This window comes from Phoca vitulina, unplaced genomic scaffold (genome assembly GCF_004348235.1).
Source record: "Phoca vitulina isolate PV1807 unplaced genomic scaffold, GSC_HSeal_1.0 scaffold8, whole genome shotgun sequence".
NCBI lineage: Eukaryota > Metazoa > Chordata > Mammalia > Carnivora > Phocidae > Phoca > Phoca vitulina.
This window is the reverse complement of record NW_022589711.1, coordinates 50,832,118-50,852,309: the sequence shown is the minus strand read 5'-3', so window position 1 is coordinate 50,852,309 and position 20,192 is coordinate 50,832,118. Positions and strand designations below refer to the sequence as shown.

Here is a 20,192-nt window from a genome sequence, read left to right as displayed (position 1 = left end):
GAAAAGTATATAGCTAAGCATCTACTTTGGCAAAACAAGCTGTCTACATGTATTAGTCTTATTTAAATCTGTTTTTATATCAGTATTTTAAAAATTAATGTGGAATCTCTGGCCTTGGTAACCAAAATTTGGAGTTTGAGCTCTTGACTCTGACCTATATTCAAAACCCTGTGACCTTGGATAGGCTATCAAGGGTCCCTAACCTCAGGTCCCTAATCTAGGTTACCTTTGCCTCATGTAAAGACTTAAGGAAGCTAATGCTTGTAAAACACTCAGTATTGGGCCTGTCACATAATATATGCTCAGGTACTATTAGCTGTTGTTATTTTATATCATTTTAATATATAACATAAAATAATATGGGGAATGGGAAGAATTTGAATTTTTGTCAAATATCCCTATAGTAAAGACGTAAATTTTTGATGTAATAGGAAATACTGTTTCAATAGAGTGTACTTAAGAACTTGCTTCTTTAAATTCTTACATTTTAGTATTTTTAAATAATTCAGTTTCTTCAATGTAAATAGCAAAGAATTTTCCAAATAAAATGCCAGATTATAATAGAAAAATGAATTCCACTGTTTGAGATAATTTTCATAATTGATTTTATTCTCTCAACATTTTTGAAGAAGCTTTTTAAATGAAATAATTCATTTTAAATATTCAGGAGATATGACTTCAGGATTTTGGAAGATTTTAATTTAGACTTAATTAAATTATTAACTCATCTTTTTCTTACATAGTTATGGTGTTATTTTGTTACAGTTAAAGTACCAGAGGATCTTGGAACGGTTAGAAAAAGAGAACAAAGAATTAAGAAAATTAGTATTGCAGAAAGATGACAAAGGCATCCATCACAGAAAACTTAAGGTATTTTCAGTTTACCTTAATTTTGCTAGTTCCAGAACTTTGCTACTTCACATTGTGCGTTCATCAATACCAGTTTTTAAAGCTGTAATGTGTTCTATCCTTTTCTTTCTAACCTGATATCCTTGGGAGATAGGGAAGTCTTTTCCTATATTAAGACACCTCATAAATTATAGTCACCAGACATTTGTTTCATACAGACATTTTCTTCTGGAAGGTTTCTTAGGCATTTTAAAGCATTTTTGTAAAAAGCATATGCTAATATTTTTATCAGCACGTTGGTAATCACCATTATCAGTAAGTTAAATCTCATTATTGCCCACTAAACCAAGCTGTATTTGCTGAATTAAGCTGAAGTAATATTTTTAACTTATATCTCATATAAGTAAACAGATTTTGTGTGTAGCAAACCTACAATAAATGATGGCACATGTATTCTGAGGCCAAGGTCCAAAGATAAGTAGTTCTAGTTTAACCAACATGTATTAGTAGTTCTGACTCTAAATTATGTCTGCATAAAACAGATAGATAGCATGGCTTTATTCACAAGTTACACATGGCAATTGAGAAAAGTCATGTCCAGTGTTAATATATTTTGAGAGTTCACCTCAAAAACGGTATTTTCTCTCATAAAATGAAATAGTAATGAAAATTTCAAGAGTTTTTTGTTTATTTTTAGGTGGAAGGGATAGCAGTTGCTTTCCATTTAATTACTTCTTGGTGTTAGGAAGATGAAAGGAAATGTAGGCCCTCGTTTTCTTCCTACCTTGCATTGAAACTTGTCTTTAATTATTAAATGCTTGGCATAGTAGTCCTTTTTTTCCTCACTTGTTTATTTATTTATTTATTTGTTCTTCAGATACTTTCTTGAAGCTTATTATTTGCCAGGTACCATGTTCTGTCCGGGTCCTAGAGAGAGAAACAATGCAGGATGCCTGCCCTTGATGCTCTTCTGGCCTTTAATTGTTGGGCATTTAATATTAGCTCTTCAATATTAAACAGTAACTTCCCTCTTTTAACATTTAATTGGAAGGTTAGGAAATCCTCAGTTAAGGTACTATATTAAATCAACATATCTAAATAAATTGAATATGAAAAAATGGAATTTTATTCTATACCATTTTACTATGAAAGTGTTATTTATGTAATTAGAAAAAAACAATCATTATGGAAGAACGTTTTGGATTTATCAGCTTTTTTTTCTCTTGACACATCTGATTTTCTTTAATTTGTTCATCGTTTAATACTAATTTTTAAAATTTTATAGAAATCTTTGATTGACATGTATTCTGAAGTTCTTGATGTTCTATCTGATTATGATGCCAGTTACAATACACAAGATCATCTGCCAAGGGTAAGTGAAAAATTAATACATAGTGAACTTACTCTTTAGCAAAAGAACACTTTAGGGTTTAAAAAAGTTATGTGTGTCTATGTGTATATATATGTATATATGTATATATATGTGTATATATATATACACACTCAGACACACAGTATAGCCATATACATACAGACACACCACACAGACATAAATAGAGACATATATTTTTTACCTATATAATGTTATTTATGTGCTCTAGATGATGTCTTAAGCATTGAATGTTGTTTGACTATTTTGGTCCATTGGCTTACTTATATTTATGTGTAATGAAGTAAGGTTATCAGGTACTTGGCATTATGCATTTGTAACATCCATGAAACTAAAATTCCGGAACAGTGGATGAAATTAGTCAGTGAGTGAAATTTAACATCATAAAATTGAAAATGTCTTTATGAAGAGTAAACTGGCTGTGGAAAAGATTTGTAGAACATGAATGATCTGGTTTTAGAAGTGGTGGCTTAATTAGCACAACTTTTTATTAAAAATTTGGTTATAAATAATGGATCCAATTAATATTTTGCTGTTTATATTTTCAATATGCATAGAGGTAACAACCATCTTTGTTTTTATGGATGGGATTTTTAAACTCATTTAACTGTAGGTATTTTAAAAGACTGAAAAATCTCAGCGGTATTTCCTGTCTATTTAAATATAAGCCTGTATTTAAAAATCTGAATTAATGTTATGTGTTCTGTGGTAAGGTGGTTGTGGTTGGAGACCAGAGTGCTGGAAAAACTAGTGTGTTGGAAATGATTGCCCAAGCACGGATATTCCCTCGAGGATCTGGGGAAATGATGACACGCTCTCCAGTTAAGGTAGGACAGTAGGCCATCTGGAGGAAGCTCCTTAGGAAGGTAGCTGCTTCAGTGAAGTTTGTTCATTATGTTGAAGTGAAGAATTGTAACTAAAAAGAATTGATACATAGCACTGGGAATTAGTCCTATTGTGGAAGTTGGTGGAGGCACAGCCTGGAGACGAATGTGACAGGAGCGGAGCAGGTGATGGAAGAGAGAGAGGAGGGCAGAGGCGTGGTAGGGGCAGGCTGTCCTGAGCTGTTGTTAGGACCCTGGATTTTATTCAGAGTGAGGTCACTAAGAGGCTGAGTTAGAAGATGAGAATATTGGAAGTGGAGTCAGTAAATGTAGATAATTTTCCTGGTTTACTGTAAGAAGATAGAGCAATGGGGCAGTAGCAGTTGAAATGTATTGGGTCAAGGGAAAGATATTTACATACTGATTATAATGATCTACTTTGAGAGATAAAAATGATGTAAGAGACAGAACAATTGATTGCAGTAGTAGGGTCTTTGAGGTAAAAGGCTGGGACTCAGCATGCAATATATAGACGTTCTAACAGTTCATCCACAGTCACAGGAAGAAAGTCTATGGCTACAGTCTTTCATTCAACAAATAGTTGTGGAGTGCTTAATACATTCAGCACTGTTCTAGGCAGTGTGTTGGTTAAACAAAACAAAGATCCTTGCCATAATGGAGAATACATTCTAGTAGGGGAAGCAGGCAATGAAACGAGAGGCTAGATTATCAGCTGTGAAGTAAAGAGGTGGGAAGGTATTAAAAATTGAGCTAAGAAGTCTTTCTTGGCGAGTGGTGACTCCAGAAGTGAGTTGATGACAGAAGGCAAGATAATAGGATTCCTGAGCCATACTAAGGGCTCCATTAAGATCTGTGGATACAGGGGTGCCTGGGTGGCTCAGTCGGTTGAGTATCCGACTCTTAGTTTTGGCTCAGGTCATAATCTCAGGGTCATGAGATTGAGACCCACTTTGGGCTCTGTGCTGGGTGTGGGGCCTACTTAAGAGTCTCTCTCTCCCTCTGTCCGTCCTTCTGCGCAGCCCCCCCAACATGGGCACTTTCTCTCCAAAAAAAAAAAAAAAGATCTGTGGACATAAATTTGAGGGAAAGCTGTATGGGGGGGGGGGTGTGTGTGTGTGTTTTCTTTTACTTTAGCTGGTGGTTGTAGAGTAATTGGAGAATTAGAAAATTGACATCACCAAGAACGAAGGCCAAAATAGACAATAAGGCTGATGCTAAAATCTTCCAGAAATGAAGTCTGTTCATAACTGCAACAGGCAGTCTAGTGTGATTTATACGGAATGCACTGTTTTGGGTCTGGGTGTCAATTCAACTATGTTGTGTAAAACTAGTTTCTTTTCCATTGTTCTGTAGTTTTGTGTGAACGCACCAAAATGTATAGATCCATTTTACTATTGATGGGCACTTGGGATATTTCCAGTGGGGGGAAATCTGACTGCACTTCATATCTTGCTCTATAATCATCTCTAAAAACATTGTAAAAACCTACCTTCTACATTGCCACTAGCATTCTAATTGTAGCGGCTGTTATATGAATAACATGATGAATGATGTTTTGGTAAAATAACATTATGAATGATGTTATATTTTAGGAAGGAATTAATTTTCTTCTAGCAGACAAGTAAATCATGGACAGATTTCCTTCTCTCCAGTTCACCATTACACCTCTAGAATTTACCAGGACTTCTCCTCCTTGATGGACTCTGAACTCCAGATTTTTGTCTCTCCTAAACAGATTGCCAGAATCTTGACTTAGTATTTTAGCCTTTTTAGCAGATTCTTTCTGCTTTGTTAACTCATGTGCAAACACCTTATGGGGAAATTGTGCACAAAAGGTAGGGCTTGGTCTTTGGAGATTCATTTCTGCTGTCTTTTTTTCTGGGGCTTTACCACCTTAACCTAGGGATGCTTGATACCCTGATCTCTTATCTTGTCTCCTCAACCCAGTAAGACCGCTTCAAGTTTTAACCTTTTCTCTTATGCTACCCTGTGCCATAAATCTGCAAGCACCCTGAAGGAAAACAGCCGTAGGAGTGTGCCCTAAAATCCTCTGGGGTCTTGGACCAAGTCCAGGCTGCCATGGTTGCTCTCCAGTGCCTTCAAACAGCTGAGTTTTGTTGGTTATCTAGCCTGCTTAGCTTGTCTCAGTAGAAGGAATTGTATTTTAAAAAGTGAAATCGGATCATTATAAAGAAACTTGAAAAGTAAAGGAATGTGAACTTAAAAGTTCTCATGAAAGCCCTGTTGATATATAAGCTGTTAGAAAATTCCTTATGCAGATGTCACTAACTCCTTGGGTGAAGGCTGCCTTAGCTCCCCTGTGGTCAGTCTTGTGTGCACCTAGGTTTTGCTACACTGTCCTGTTAGCTCTGTGTGTATTTCTCCCAGGAGGTAGTGAGATCTAAACCAGGGACAGTCTGTTCTTTGTTTCCCCCCCGGAACACTTGACACAGTTAGCCCTCAATAGATAGAAATTGAATAAATGAATTGTCCTTTACCTAAGTTGACCTGTGAAGTTAAATCCAAGATTTCTTTTTGTTTTTCAAGTTTTAGGTTGATGGTTTTGTGCTCAGTAGTCTTAAAGCCTTGACGGGGAAAGGAGAGGGGCAGCAGCATTTAATTTTAGGTCATGAAAGATAAAGAGTAGCCATCAGTCTTGTTGGGAAATTACAGCACATGCAAGAGATGTATGGACAATACAGATAAAAAATTCTGTAGTCTCTGTACTGCCATGTTGACAGCCCCCAGGGGTGTTCCTGATGTGTACTATGAGGGCATGCCCAGATTTATGCAGTGCAGTGGGCCTCTCTAGACCATGTAAGTCCTATGGGATCAGTATGAATTGTAAATACATTACTACCTCTCGATTTTCCATTAATTTCAGGTTACTCTTAGTGAAGGTCCTCACCACGTGGCCTTGTTTAAAGATAGTTCTCGGGAGTTCGATCTTACCAAAGAGGAGGATGTAAGTAGAATTTACATGGAGGTTCATGTGTGTAACTTTATAACTCCTATAAGCTTATGAAAGACAACTAACTGGAATATTTGTTAGCTGAAGATTTTCATAGGATTTTGTTGTTTTCCATTAATAGCTTGCAGCATTAAGACATGAAATAGAACTCCGAATGAGGAAAAATGTGAAAGAAGGCTGTACTGTTAGTCCTGAGGTAAGTGTTGTAATTCATTTTAACAATGTTCTATGGAAATTCAAAGTTAATGATTTCAGATAAATCATGATATTGGTATTTGTGTTTAGATTGCAACTATTCTAAGATACATAGATTTTTTTTTTAATATTCCAAATAATGTATCATTTTGTGGGTAATTTTCTAGAATAATTAACTAAAAGGATTAGAAAAAGAGTAACTTCTTTCTGAATGGATGAGATGCAGAATTTTCAGAATATATATCACCAATAAATTCCTAACAAACCAACCCCCCACAATGAGTTTTGTTTTGTTTTTTCCCTGAGTAGACCATATCTTTAAATGTAAAAGGCCCTGGACTGCAGAGGATGGTGCTTGTTGACTTGCCAGGTGTGATTAGTGTAAGTATATACAAAATGTGTATTTTGTCTTGTTCCTATTGTGGAAAATATGTATAATGACATTTAAAACCTTTTTCTTTAAGACTGTGACATCAGGCATGGCTCCTGACACGAAGGAAACTATTTTCAGTATCAGCAAAGCTTATATGCAAAATCCTAATGCCATCATACTATGTATTCAAGGTAAATCTTATCAAAAGGTTTTAATTGCACTGATAGCTTCCTTCTTTAGCAATCTAAGCTTTGCTCTAAATATGCATGTTACATAAAAATACAAGATAAATGTCTTGCATTTCATTAGTAAATGGAATTGAAATTGGGAATATTTTGAAAAATTTCATTGTAGGTATCACAGATTTTTATTGACTAGAATTTCTTTTCATAACTAAGATAAATGTATTAAGAAAATTTTTCTTACTATAATCTAGATATAAGGGTGTAGCGTATAGAAATTTTAAAATCTACTTTGCAATTGTTAAGTATCATTTTTCAAATTTTTTTCAGATGGATCTGTGGATGCTGAACGCAGCATTGTTACAGACTTGGTCAGTCAAATGGATCCTCATGGAAGGAGGACAATATTTGTTTTGACCAAAGTAGACCTGGCAGAAAAAAATGTGGCTAGCCCAAGCAGGGTAAGGGCAAGTTCTTCATTATGAGAAAACAGATTCTTTGTACAAGCTTCAGCCATGATAGGGACTGGTGATAAAAACAAAAACAAACAAGCCGGGGCGCCTGGGTGGCTCGGTCATTAAGCGTCTGCCTTCGGCTCAGGTCATGATCCCAGGGTCCTGGGATCGAGCCCCGCATCGGGCTCCCCACTCAGCGGGAAGCCTGCTTCTCCCTCTCCCACTCCCCCTGCTTGTGTTCCCTCTCTCTCGCTGTGTCTGTCAAATAAATAAAAATAAAAAAATCTTTAAAAAAAAAAAACAAACAAACAAACAAAAACTCCTTGTGGAATACTTTAGTGGGATTTTTCGTCTCATTAAAAACAAAGTATTAGAAAGTTATAATAAATTATTTAAGTGCAATTTTGAAGTATAAATAAAATTCCATAATTTTCAGTTTGTTTACTTCAGAAATTCTTAGAAAACTGTTAATATTGCTTACTCTAATTTAAATAATCTTGTATGCTGACAGTCATTAACCACTTATTAATTAACCACAAATTAATAATGATCGTGGTGTTTCTTTTCTAAATTTTTTTTTTTTTTAGTTAATGTTCATAAATTAGTGTAGGCCTGGTGACGCTACAGATTCCTTTTGAACATTGTGTATACTTTTTTTTTTTGCAGACAAACATTACCTTTCCTAACTGATCAAAGACTAAGAAGCAGATTTTTATAATAGGGAAGGCACTGGGTTGGTGTCAGGCCTCAGCATTCTTATCCATGCTCCACCCCCAACTGGCTGTGTGTCCTTGGGCAAATCTTGTTAATTCTCTGCATCTAGTTAGTGCATAATCCATCCTATTAATCTAGTTGATCTTTAGGGTCATTTTCATTTCTGAAGTTCTGCAACTTTATACATGTCCCTCCTGTCCCTCTCCTGTAACAACGAAAGAGTTTTATTTCAAGATGACCTTGTAAGTATTATTAGGGTGCAAGTTGTGACTTAGGGCATGCTCTTTACTTAGTTGTAAAGGCAGAAGGTAGTGGTTGAGAGTACAGAATCTGTAGCCAGATTGCTTGGTTTCAAATGCTGGCTCTACTCTTTGCTAGCTGTATAATATTGGGTAAATTTTTAAACTTTTTTAATGCTTTCGGCTTCCTCATCTGTTGGGAATGAAGATAATGGGTACTATCTCATAGGTTGCAAAGATTTAATGAGTTAAATATTTGTTGTGAAGTGGTTAAAATAGTGCTCGGCACTGTCTTACAATACATGGTGGCTCTCATCTGTTGTTATTATATCTTGATCCCCCATAGCACAACTTCAGGTATAAGTACCCATCCCTTGTGCTACTGCTTAGAATTTCTCTCCTTCCCACCTGAAACTTGCTGCAAGTGTGCCTTTTGTGCTGGGTTCCCAAGATAGACCACCCCAAAGTTCACCGATTCTGTAGAGGGACTCACAGGACTCAGTACATAGTCATCCTTACACCTAACATCTGTTAACAGTGATTGGATACAAAGCAGAATCACAAAAGGCAAAAGTACAAGAGATGGTATCTGGAGGAAACCAGGCTCAGGTTTCCCAGAGCCCTCTCCCAGTAGAGTCCTGCAGGAAGCACTTAATCCCTCCAGCAACAAGTTTCTCATGAGAGACTCAACACCTAAGGTTTTTACTGGGGGCTGTTCATGTAGGCACCCTCAAGTACCAAAATTGCAGACACCCAAAGGAAAGCAGATGTTCAGCAGAAACCACATTACTCACACAATGAGCCACTGTTATGCGGGGAAAGTTTTGTATCAATGTGGGAATTGTTTACCAATGAGGTCCTCAGATGCCAGTGAAAGGCGAGCAGGCCTTTCTAAGGACAGCAGTCTCAGGCTGCTATGTTAACTCTTCTCTGCACAGCTTCCCTGACCTTTGCTTTGCCATATTGGGGGGCGGGGGGGGGGTGTGTGCCTGCTATGGTGGTATTGGACCTGGTTTGGAGACAGGGAGAAACAAGGTTGAAGCGAATTCTGTGCCTCCTTCCCACATCCCTTCATTTCTCTCATTCCTTTCCACTCTTCTCTAGGATAGTGAGTTTATATTTCTTTTGAAATGCAATTGAAGTTTGTATCAATCCTTTTTTATACCAAAGAGTCAGCATTAGCTCAGGGGTGTAACTTGTCTTAGAGAAGGGATTCTTACTGCAGTATTAATGTGAACGGGCTTCTGGGAGCAGGAACTCTTAAACTGTGAATGATAGATCTCTATGCAAATATGCATTTTTCTGGGGACAGAGTCTCTAGTTTTTATTACATTTAGAAAAGGGTTTTTGACCCTAAAAGAGATGAGAGCCAGTGGATCCCAATATTTTTAAAAGTAGAGTAAGATAAGACAGTCCAACTTGGTTAGAATTTATCTATTTGAAGAAGAGTATGGGGAAATAATCATCGCAGCTGCCATTACTGAGTGCCTCTGTGTGCCTGGCACTGTGGTTCGTATCGTAGTGCCTCAGAGAATCTTCTCAACAGTCATTTTGAAAAAAGTAAGTAGCTTCTTAAGGCCTTATAGGTAGTAAGTGGTGGAGCTGAAATTAAACTGAGGCCTGACCCCAAAGCACTGCACATCATTCCAAGTTTTAATAATGCATCTTAGGTCTTAATAATGCATCTTTTAGTGTAGTAAAATTAAATATAATCATTTTTCCCCTCAAGTAGCGATTAAAAAACATTTTAATACTTTTGTACAGATTTATATATTTGACTGAACATATATATGCAGCGTTATTAAATTTTCTGCATAGTATGTTGTGCTTTAAAAAAATTATATAAACCTACATCTCACATTTATTTCCCACTTTTAAAAATAGATTCAGCAGATTATTGAAGGAAAACTCTTCCCAATGAAAGCTCTGGGTTATTTTGCTGTTGTAACAGGAAAAGGTATGCAAAGATGGATTATCATAATTTAAGTTCTTGTTATTTTCAAATAAGATTAATTTTCTTAGACCTCCAACATCTTTCCCTAGGAAACAGCTCTGAAAGCATTGAAGCTATAAGAGAATATGAAGAAGAATTTTTTGAAAATTCAAAACTCCTGAAGTAGGTATATGGTTTAACTATTTGAAGATTTTTGTAGTGAGGGAGTAGCTTAAACTGTTTTCACTTAAAAGTTTGTTTTATAGCTGCTAGTTTAACATTGAATTTCCAGCGTTTTTCCGAAATAGTGATCTGTATCTAATAGGCAAGTCCTCAAGCTACTCAGAATTAGGAGCATCTTATCACTGGTATAATACATGCTGGTGTAAAAAACTGCCCCTCGGGCTGTGGGCACTGAAAGACAACACGGACACCTCCTTAGTTGTTTTACTTATGAAATAATATTTAAAAATCAACGCTTACATTTTTATTTGTTTATCTTTTAAAGAAACCCATCCTTCTGGTATTTTACTTTATTTTATTTATTTATTTATATTTTAAGTAAACTCTACCCCTGACGTGGGTATCAAACTCACAACAAGATTCGCATGCTCTACCAGAGCGCCTGGGTGGTTCAGTCAGTTCAGCATCCAGCTCTAGATTTTGGCTCAGGTCATGATCTCAGGGTTGGGGGATCGAGCCCTACCTTGGGCTCTGCACTTAGTGGGGAGTCTGCTTGAGATTCTCTCTGTCTCTCCCTCTGCCTCTCCCCCCCACTCGCGCCCATGAGCTCTCTCTCAAATAAATAAATAAATAAATAAAATCTTTTTTTTATTGTTTTAAGATTTTATTTATTTACTTATTTGAGAAAAGCGGGCAGGCGGGGGGAGGAGCAAAGGGAAAGGGACAAGCAGACTCTGTGCTAAGCGCGGAGCCCAACGTGGGGCTTGATCTCATGACCCCAAGATCATGACCTGAGCTGAAACCAAGAGTCAGATGGTTAAACAACTGAGCCACCCAAGCACTCCTAAATAAATAAAATCTTTAAAAAAAAAAAAAAAGAGTTGCACGCTCTACCAACTGAGCCAGCCAATTTCCCTCAACCGTTATGTTGTGAATACATGTATTTGGTTCTCTTCAGTATTGGGGAAAGTTGGAGTGGAGGGTGGGGTTGTCAAAGGGGTATCCCTAAATAGTTATTGACAGAAATTAACAGAAAATAAGATCCTGAGAGAAAAGCAAAAAGGAAGAGCTAAAGGACAACTGAATTATACTAAAACCTTATATATAGAGTCTCTTAAAATGGCAAGGTATGTTTGCATCTGTATTAGTATAGTAAATCAAGATAGCTCTTGCAAACATGGTCTTGAGCATTATCTGTGGGGAGGAGCTGACAATCATATGGAACTTACCTGTCCAACATGATAGGCACTAGCCTCTGGTGGTTACTTAAATTTGAATTAGTTAACTTTAAAGAAATTTAAACTTCTGTTCCTCAGTCACACCAGCCATACATTCCAAGGGCTCAAATACCTCAAGGGGCTAGTAGCTACCATGTTGGATAGCTCAGATAGAGGTCGTTTTCCGCATCACAGGTTTTATTGAACAGCGCTGGTATAAAATATGAGTGACTCTTCTCTTATAACAAGCACATTTTCAAACGTGGTGAGAGTGTTGTCCTTTTTGCCATTTTTATGTACCGTAGCTCTTGTTATTTTTTAATAGGACAAGCATGCTAAAGGCACACCAGGTGACTACAAGAAATTTAAGCCTTGCTGTTTCAGACTGCTTTTGGAAAATGGTACGAGAGTCAGTTGAGCAACAGGCTGATAGTTTCAAAGGTAAGTTGGCTTTTTAAAATAAGCTAACAACTTCAGACATTTTATTAGTTGGCAGTCTTAGGTATCCAGCAGATTCTTTATTCCCTGAACAGTTGCTTTTTAGTTCATTTTCTATTAGTGTGTGGAAAATGGAAAAAATACAAATTTCCAGTTGTTGTTCAAGAACACTTTCTCCTTCAGAGGAAACATTGCAAGGAGCACTTTGCAGATTAAACAGAGTAGAAAGTTTGCAGTAGTGTTTGTGAGAAAACTTAGTAAACTAGAGGGGACTCAGATTCCCCCATTTCAGGGGGAAGAGCGGAGTGGTGTTGGAAGGCAGAGCAGCCTGGGCTTCAGCTATTTTGTCCTAGTTCCTGAATCCCACACTTTCCTGCTCTGTGGCTTTGCTTCCATAGTTTCATTTGATTGAGAGTATACTTTCCTTCCCTTTTCCCACTTGGGAATTCTACCTGCTTAGTCCCTCAGCAACCCTATGAGTATTGTTATTGTTCCCATTCTACAGAAGGGGAAAGTGGGGCACCAGAGTTAACTTACCTAAGTGATGCACCCAGCATCACACACAATAGATAATAGACCCAGGATTTGAATCCTGGTGATGTGATTCCAAAGTCCATGCCTTTAGCAGCTGTACTAAGCTGTTTCAGCTCTGTGTTATGTGGATTGAAGATGGAGAAACAAGTCAAGAAGATTGGTTTGGAGGCTGTTGCAATAGTGAGATCTGAGATGTTGAGAGCCAGAATACTCAGCAGCCATCGATGCACACTCAGAAATTCAGTTAGTACAGAGAGATGTGTGATCACCTGTAACCACCACAGCTGGATAGAAAGAGAATCCTGAAACTGGAACATCTGTCCTTCTTCCTCAGCAACACGTTTTAACCTTGAAACTGAGTGGAAGAATAACTATCCTCGCCTGCGAGAACTTGACCGGGTAATTTTTGTGTGCCTCATGTATTTCGCATATGTCTTATTTAATATGGTGCTCTAACAGAATTTATGTTGACAAGCAAAATCTGGTAAGCCAAACTGCTTTGATTTTGACCATAGGATTACTAATTTAGAGCTGCAAGAATATAGTTCTTTGTATAACTGCAAGAGTGCAGTTATGTCTTCTACAATAATTTAAATTATTTGGGACATAATATTAAAAAATAATTATAGATCATAAGATGCTAAAGCAAGTGTTTAAAAATGTTTTCTGAAAAAGTGAGAAACATTTAATAGAATTAATATATTTATGTAATGTAAACTTTTTTAAAATTATACATCAACTTTTTTACCTTTTCAACATTTACTGTGGAGAAATATACTCTAATTTAGTGGGACTTAAATATTGGTTTTCTTTGATTTTTAAAATGCCATCTGTTGTAAAACACAGCATCGGTTTATTAATGCTAATAGACTAAATTAATATGTATTGATATTTTCATGTAACATTTGTTACATGAAAAACTACACTCAGAATTGAGTGAATAAGGTAGACATCTGTGTCCGTGTCTTTGTCCTTATCTGGCTACTGGTATTCCTAAAACAGAGGGTAGGAGAGAAGAACGTTATTTGCTGGTTCATGCATGCTTCAGACATAAGTTCAGCCTACTAGCATGTCAGAGGCCTTCTTTTTACTGATATCTAAAACTCATGGCAGGGCAGATTGATGTTATGAAAATCTTACTTGTATCTATATTACCTAGAACGAACTATTTGAAAAAGCTAAAAATGAAATCCTCGATGAAGTTATCAGTCTGAGCCAGGTTACACCAAAACATTGGTGAGTATTTGACCTTTTCTCAAAGATTTTACTATATGGATTATAATGAGATACTAAAATTTAGATTGATAAAGCAGTGATTTATTGTAGCCTTGGCTCATCCCCCAAAACAGTAAATAGGCAATAGCATAAAAATATTTCTTTTTGCAAAATCTAACCACTATTGTAGTCTAATTAAGTATTTAAGTACAATAAATTATGTATTTATTATCTTTGAGAAGAGATATTCTGAAAAATTGCTTTCTCCATGGTCTTTTTAAATCTTAATTTGTCTTAGGCTTGCTTTACCTTGTATATAATTTTGATTTCTGTCAAGTCATTTAGGCAAAAGTTTCATCAAGTTGTGTTTTAGATAAAGATCAGTCTATCAAAACTGGTTGCTCTTATAGGGGAAGGGAGGGAAAAATAAAACAAGACGAAATCAGAGAGGGAGACAAACCATAAGAGACTCTTAATCATAGGAAACAAACTGAGGGTTGCTGGAGGGAGGGCGGTGGATGGAGGGATGGGGTAACAGGGTAATGGGCATTAAGGAGGGCACGTGATGTTAATGAGCATTGGGTATTATATAAGACTGATGATCACTGACCTCTATCTCTGAAACTCATAATACACTATATGTTAATTAATTGAATTTAAATTAAAAAAATAAATTTTAAAAAGCTGGTTGCTCTTGTTAGATTAATCACAGAGAACAAAACTATAGAGAAAATTAATTTGTAAAGGGAAAGGAGTATATATTTTCAGGTTCTCATTTCTGAGTAAGAACAATTGGTACTTTTTGTAATATGTGCCTCATGTTTTGTACAAATCTTATTTCAAGTTGAATTTTATTGGAGATTTTTTTTAAATAGCAGGTAAAGTCATCCTTTTGAAAAATAGTCATGCAAATCTCTTTCGGGGCAAACTATCACCTTCTATTTATGTTTAAATGAATTTTGGCACTCTTAAATTTGTTGGCACTGAAACCAAAATAGGTTCTGTGTAACTCAAGCAAGATATGTATAAATAGCCTTGATTTTTTTTGCAATCATATTTTAATTAACAAATTCCTTGTGCATAAATTATCTTTCTAATGAAATCTATAGTGTTTTTAAAAATTTATCATTCTTGGACTAGAACTAAATATTTTCTGTTCTTCTGTTTGCTCAGTTTAAGATGATCCAAATTGAGCCTAGAGAATAGTGTCCAGTCCTTAAATTTGAACTCAGTATTCAGTATTGTTAGTTTATTTAGTATTGTTAGTTTCCCCCTCAGTGTTCTTTCTTTCTCTTCAGGGAGCCAAAATTTGCCTATTTTCAGTCTCCTCTCCTTATCCCCAAAAGGATTCTGATCTTATCTATTTTGTTGATTGATTAATCAGGTATATATACAACCCAGCTTATCTTTGTTATTATTTGTATTTTAAGCCAGTTCTATGGCTTTCTGTAAGCCAGTTAGCTTTTGAAATTGCAAGAGATAGAGTGTGTGAAAACACACACACACACACCTGTGCACACATGTGCACACAAAGAATGAATACTACTTGTCATACTAGGTTGTATGAGGATAATGTACATGAAAAGTGATTTGTAAACTATTATAACTAATGCTGTCTATGGGAGAAAAATATGGTGCGTCTGTAAATTCCTGGCATCATCAAATGAAATGGGTAGTTTTGTTTGGGCAGAGCAGTCAGAAATCAAAATATACCTGCACTAAAGTGAGCAATGAAGATAGATGTCATTTATGTAACATGCAGGTGGCTGAAGGGAATTGTGAAGGGATGAGAAGCCTGTATTTCCAGGCTGCCTATTGAGAAGTCAAGGGAAAGAAGTAGGACATCTAGCTGCTAGAGGTTTATTCTGTGAGCTGATGGATCAGATGTCTGTATCTTTTCATCGGCTTTTTTTTTTTTCAGGCTCTATAGCTTAACACAAATGTAGATCAAAATAGCAGGTCCTAATTATAACTGTTCATACCACACTGAATTCAACTGCATTGTACCCAAAACATTTTATTTTTGTGATGTAGTTGTTATTGTCTTAAGTAGTATTTTGTGTGTGTGTGTGTTGCATATGCTTTATGTGATATTTTAGGGTGACTAAGATATTAATTATTTAATTGCCAGGACTACTTGATCTATACTTGGTGATCTGGAAGCAGGGTTACAAGTATTTTATGTCCTAAACGTGATAGTTTATAATTTGCTTACAGGCGTTCTACTCTACTGTAACTATATTTTAAGAAAGTTGTTGGGGGTTTATATTTGACATATGATGTATTTAGGCAGAAATAGGCTCTCAGCGATTTCACATAATATACCTGATTATCAGGAATTGATTACTAACATTAAGCAGGAGATATTGGTGTACCATTAACATTATGTGACCGTTATTATAGATTTATCTCTTTTTTATATGTCATTTAGAAGGATAGCTGACTGTATTGATAGAAATTCACTTTTTAAAAAATGGTATGATGGTACGCATTTAACTTTTGGTTAAAAGTATTAAGTTTATTTTGTTAAAAGAGTGAAAGGAAAATGGGAATGCACAGTTGAGTTCCCTAACTCAGAGTTGAGGAATTAAAAAAGATTTCTGATATCATAATCCTAGATTTAAAGGGTAAAAGGTGTTAGGTGAAGGCAGTGACAGGAAAATTGCAGAGCCCAGGAGGTGAGAGCAAGCAAAGTGACAAAGGTAGCTGAAGACTGTTACCTATGGCTTTAGCATAGAAGGAGGCAAGTGGCAGGAGATAAAACAGTAGATACAAACAAGATATAGATTATGAAGGGCCATGCAAGCCATGTTCAGAAGCTTGGAATTTATCCCACGAGCACTGAGGGCCACTGAATAACTTTAGGGCAGATTTGCATTTTATTTTAGAATGATCTTTGTAGTAGGGAAAGTGGAATGCTATGAAGAAGGGGGCAGTGAGCAAAGAGGCAGTTGGCTGTTGAAATTATGTAGATGAGAGGTGATGGTGGCAGGAACTTGAATAGTGGTTGTGCAGATGGAGAAGAGGAGACAGTTTTGAAATGTCTGAGAAGTTACCTAGAAGATAGAATTGACAGGATTTAGTGATTGGATGTATAGGTAATGGAGAAGTCAGTTAAACAGTGAGTGCATTTTTATCCAGTAATTATATTGCTGTGAATTTGTAGGAATGAAGATATATTTGACAAAGATGAACACATAAGAATCTTCACCATTGTTTTGTGTGTAAGTGTAAAAAAATTGAAACCTTATGTTTTCTATTTGGAATTAATATATTTGATTTATTCATAGAGTGGGTTACTGTGGTGCCCATGGAAGGGAAATGTATAACATGGAAAACTGTATAACATGCTTTTAACTTTTAAAAAGTATTTATAGGGGCACCTGGGTGGCTCAGTCGTTAAGCATCTGCCTTCGGCTCAGGTCATGATCTCAAGAGTCCTGGGATCGAGCCTGGCATCGGGCTCCCTGCTCAGTGGGAAGCCTGCTTCTCCCTCTCCCACTCCCCCTGCTTGTGTTCCCTCTCTTGCTGTGTCTCTCTCTGCCAAATAAATCTTTAAAAAATAAATAAATAAAAAATAAAAAGTATTTATAAAACAGTCTGTGTAATATGTAAACACACAAATATTTATTCAAGGATTCAATGTTTTTATTGATAAATTAAGCTGAATAGTGATTGTACTACTGAAAGAGGAATTATGGAGGACTTCTTACATTTTCTGTATTGGTTGAAATTATTATATAGAGTGAGTCCTCTGCTTTAAAACAAGAAATTTCCATTTTGAAAAATGTTTTCATTAGAATGGAGTAAAAATGGAGGTAAAGTTCCTGGAGATAATGAGAGGAATACGTAGAACTATAATGTTAATTGTATTTTGTGTATTTGTGGAATTATCCCTAGATGGTGGCAAAATTTAGGATAGAGAAGTCTACAGTCACATAACATATGCTAGGAAACGTAAGTAAGGGTGCACGTCAGGGTGGCAGATGGTGTAAGCACATACGCTGGCCTCAGCCCACAGGGATTTTTGCGTGAGAGTTGAGGACTAATGGTCTGGAAGAGAGATTGTGGGGTGAGGAGAACACAGCTTCCACTTCCTAACTCTGAGCACCTTCCGGTCAGCAGAATATAAGGTCAGCCACTGTCTGGAAGGGAGAGCCAGGAAGGGTTTGAGGATGTAAGGAAGAGGGAAAGAGTGAGAATGTAAAGTGGTTTGTTTGTTCCGGACAGAGTATTGGGGGCACACTGAACATGATTATGATGAAGGGGAGCAGGGGGAGTGTGGACAGGACAGCAGCTTGGTGGTAAAAGGCGCGAGGAGGGTGGGGTGAGGATCGGTGACAGCAGCTACCTGTGGTGGACTGGAAAACAGCCTCCTGTGAGAAAGTTACCTTAGGCTTGTCAGGATTTGATGGTCCGGGATTTTGTTATTATCTCCTTGAAAGGGTGTCTGGGATGCCCAGACTCTGAGGAAGAGATAACAGACCAACTCTGTTCTGAGGCAGGAGCAGCAGAAAGCTTGATGGTCAGAGGCTGGATCCTGGCCTTTTGTTCATCTTTCAAAATCTTGAATTTGTGTTTAAAATTATATCTGAATAGGAGACCCTGAGAAGCTTCTTTTCTTCCAGCTTGCTCCTAAAATTCTCCCCCTGTCATTATCTGTCATTAACAGCATGACTAAATTGACTGTGTCCTTCTGGTCGTGTATCCTTACCTCACGCTCTTTGGTGTTCTGGTTGTCACTGAAAAAAGACCCGAAAGTTAGCAAGGGGAAACCAGCAGCTAAGCTCATTGACTCAGTATACTTGATTTCACACAAGATGTTGAGTAAATATGAGGAGTTTTGGATAGAAGGGAATGTTGACACTGCTCAACCAAGAAAATTGCAGCTTGGCCTTTCGACAGCTGTTTCTGCTACCCTGAGCTTTATGGCTGTGTAGTAGAGGGGTGAAGTTACTCTTAAAACTGACCACTTTTGGCAAGCAGAATGTTTTTGTATGTTATAGTATTATCTTACAGTAGAAATTAGTTTGGGAGAAGCCAAATATTTTCTTGAGAGTTCAATTTTTTTTCTTGATTGAAATAGTTGTCTTTTTCTTGTTTAGAGATCTGTGTTCTTCTGAGGTGTCTTTAAAGCAGGAAGGATTCTCAACTTGATTATCCATCTTTTATATTGTTACCTTTATTTATCATGATGTGTTCGACAGTTTTACCTAGCAATATCCCAAAGCATCTTTGTGCTTTGTGCTGTGGTCTGATAAATTGTTAAAATTATACCAACAAGTTCTCAGACTTGGACTCCACTTCACAGTCAGTACATAAAAAGTATGTATTAATATGAGGCAAATAAGCACATGAAAAGATGCTCAGAAGTATTAGTCATTAGGGAAATGCAAATGAAAACCACAATGAGATACCACTGTAAACCTGGCAGAATGACTAACCATATCAAATGTTGGCAAGATGTAGAGCATCTAGAACTCTCATCCTGTGCCAGTGGGAATGTAAAATAGTTCAGCCATTTTGAAAAACTGTTTGGCAGTACCATAAAAAGTTATTTATATAATTGCCATATGATACAGCTATTCCAGCCCTAGATATTTTACCCAAGAGGAGCAACAGTGTATGTCCATACAGCGAATGCTCATAGCAGCTTTATTTAGAATAGCCAATAATGGGAAGCAGCCCAGATGTCCATTAGCAGGTAAATAGATAAATAGATTCATATAGTGGAATACTACTCAGCAATAAAAAGAAGTGAAACATGGATATACACAACAATATGGTTGAATCTCAAAATATGCTGAGTGAAAGAAGACAGACAAAAGAGTATACTGTATGATTGCATTTATATGCAATTCTAGAAAATATAAGCTAATCTCTTGTAACAAAGTGGATCCGATGGTTAGAACTTTTGGAGATGATGGGTAAGTTCATTATCTTGATTGTGGTGGTGCACACAGGTGTATTCATATGTCAAAGCTTTAAATATGTGCAATTTATTGTAAGTGAATATTACTTCAATAAAGCTGTTTTTAAAAACTATTATATTTAAATTCGGTGTTTTTGAAACTTTTTTTTTTTTTTAATTTCAGGGAAGAAATCCTTCAGCAGTCTTTGTGGGAAAGAGTGTCAACTCATGTGATTGAAAACATCTATCTCCCAGCTGCACAGACCATGAATTCAGGGACTTTTAATACGACAGTGGATATCAAGCTTAAACAGTGGACTGATAAACAGCTTCCTAATAAAGCAGTAGAGGTTAGGATATAATTTAATTAAATGGGTAAGAAGCATTATCTGAAGGGAGTAGGAGCTGTGAATTTTAGGTTTTATTCCCATCACAGCCACTGTCTCTCCTAATGGGTCCTTATGCTCCATTTATTCTTTCTCCTCATCTCTGTGTTGGGATTAACCTTAATGCTACTACCTTGACTACCGTTATAAAAATTTACTAAT

The 20,192-nt window shown here is 36.6% G+C and overlaps 1 protein-coding gene across 4 annotated transcripts in view; it reads left to right on the top strand.

Moving 5' to 3' along the window:
* OPA1 (OPA1 mitochondrial dynamin like GTPase) overlaps positions 1-20,192 on the top strand; it is an 88,044-nt gene that overhangs the window by 27,045 nt on the left and 40,807 nt on the right. For all 4 annotated transcript variants that reach the window (XM_032406892.1, XM_032406894.1, XM_032406895.1 and 1 more), the window contains 14 exons: positions 766-870; positions 2,135-2,221; positions 2,953-3,066; positions 5,969-6,049; positions 6,177-6,251; positions 6,560-6,631; positions 6,715-6,814; positions 7,136-7,266; positions 10,098-10,170; positions 10,257-10,329; positions 11,872-11,987; positions 12,853-12,917; positions 13,678-13,754; positions 19,829-19,994. In XM_032406892.1, the coding sequence (XP_032262783.1) occupies positions 766-870; positions 2,135-2,221; positions 2,953-3,066; positions 5,969-6,049; positions 6,177-6,251; positions 6,560-6,631; positions 6,715-6,814; positions 7,136-7,266; positions 10,098-10,170; positions 10,257-10,329; positions 11,872-11,987; positions 12,853-12,917; positions 13,678-13,754; positions 19,829-19,994 (1,335 nt within the window). The remainder of the gene's footprint in view (positions 1-765; positions 871-2,134; positions 2,222-2,952; positions 3,067-5,968; positions 6,050-6,176; positions 6,252-6,559; positions 6,632-6,714; positions 6,815-7,135; positions 7,267-10,097; positions 10,171-10,256; positions 10,330-11,871; positions 11,988-12,852; positions 12,918-13,677; positions 13,755-19,828; positions 19,995-20,192) is intronic.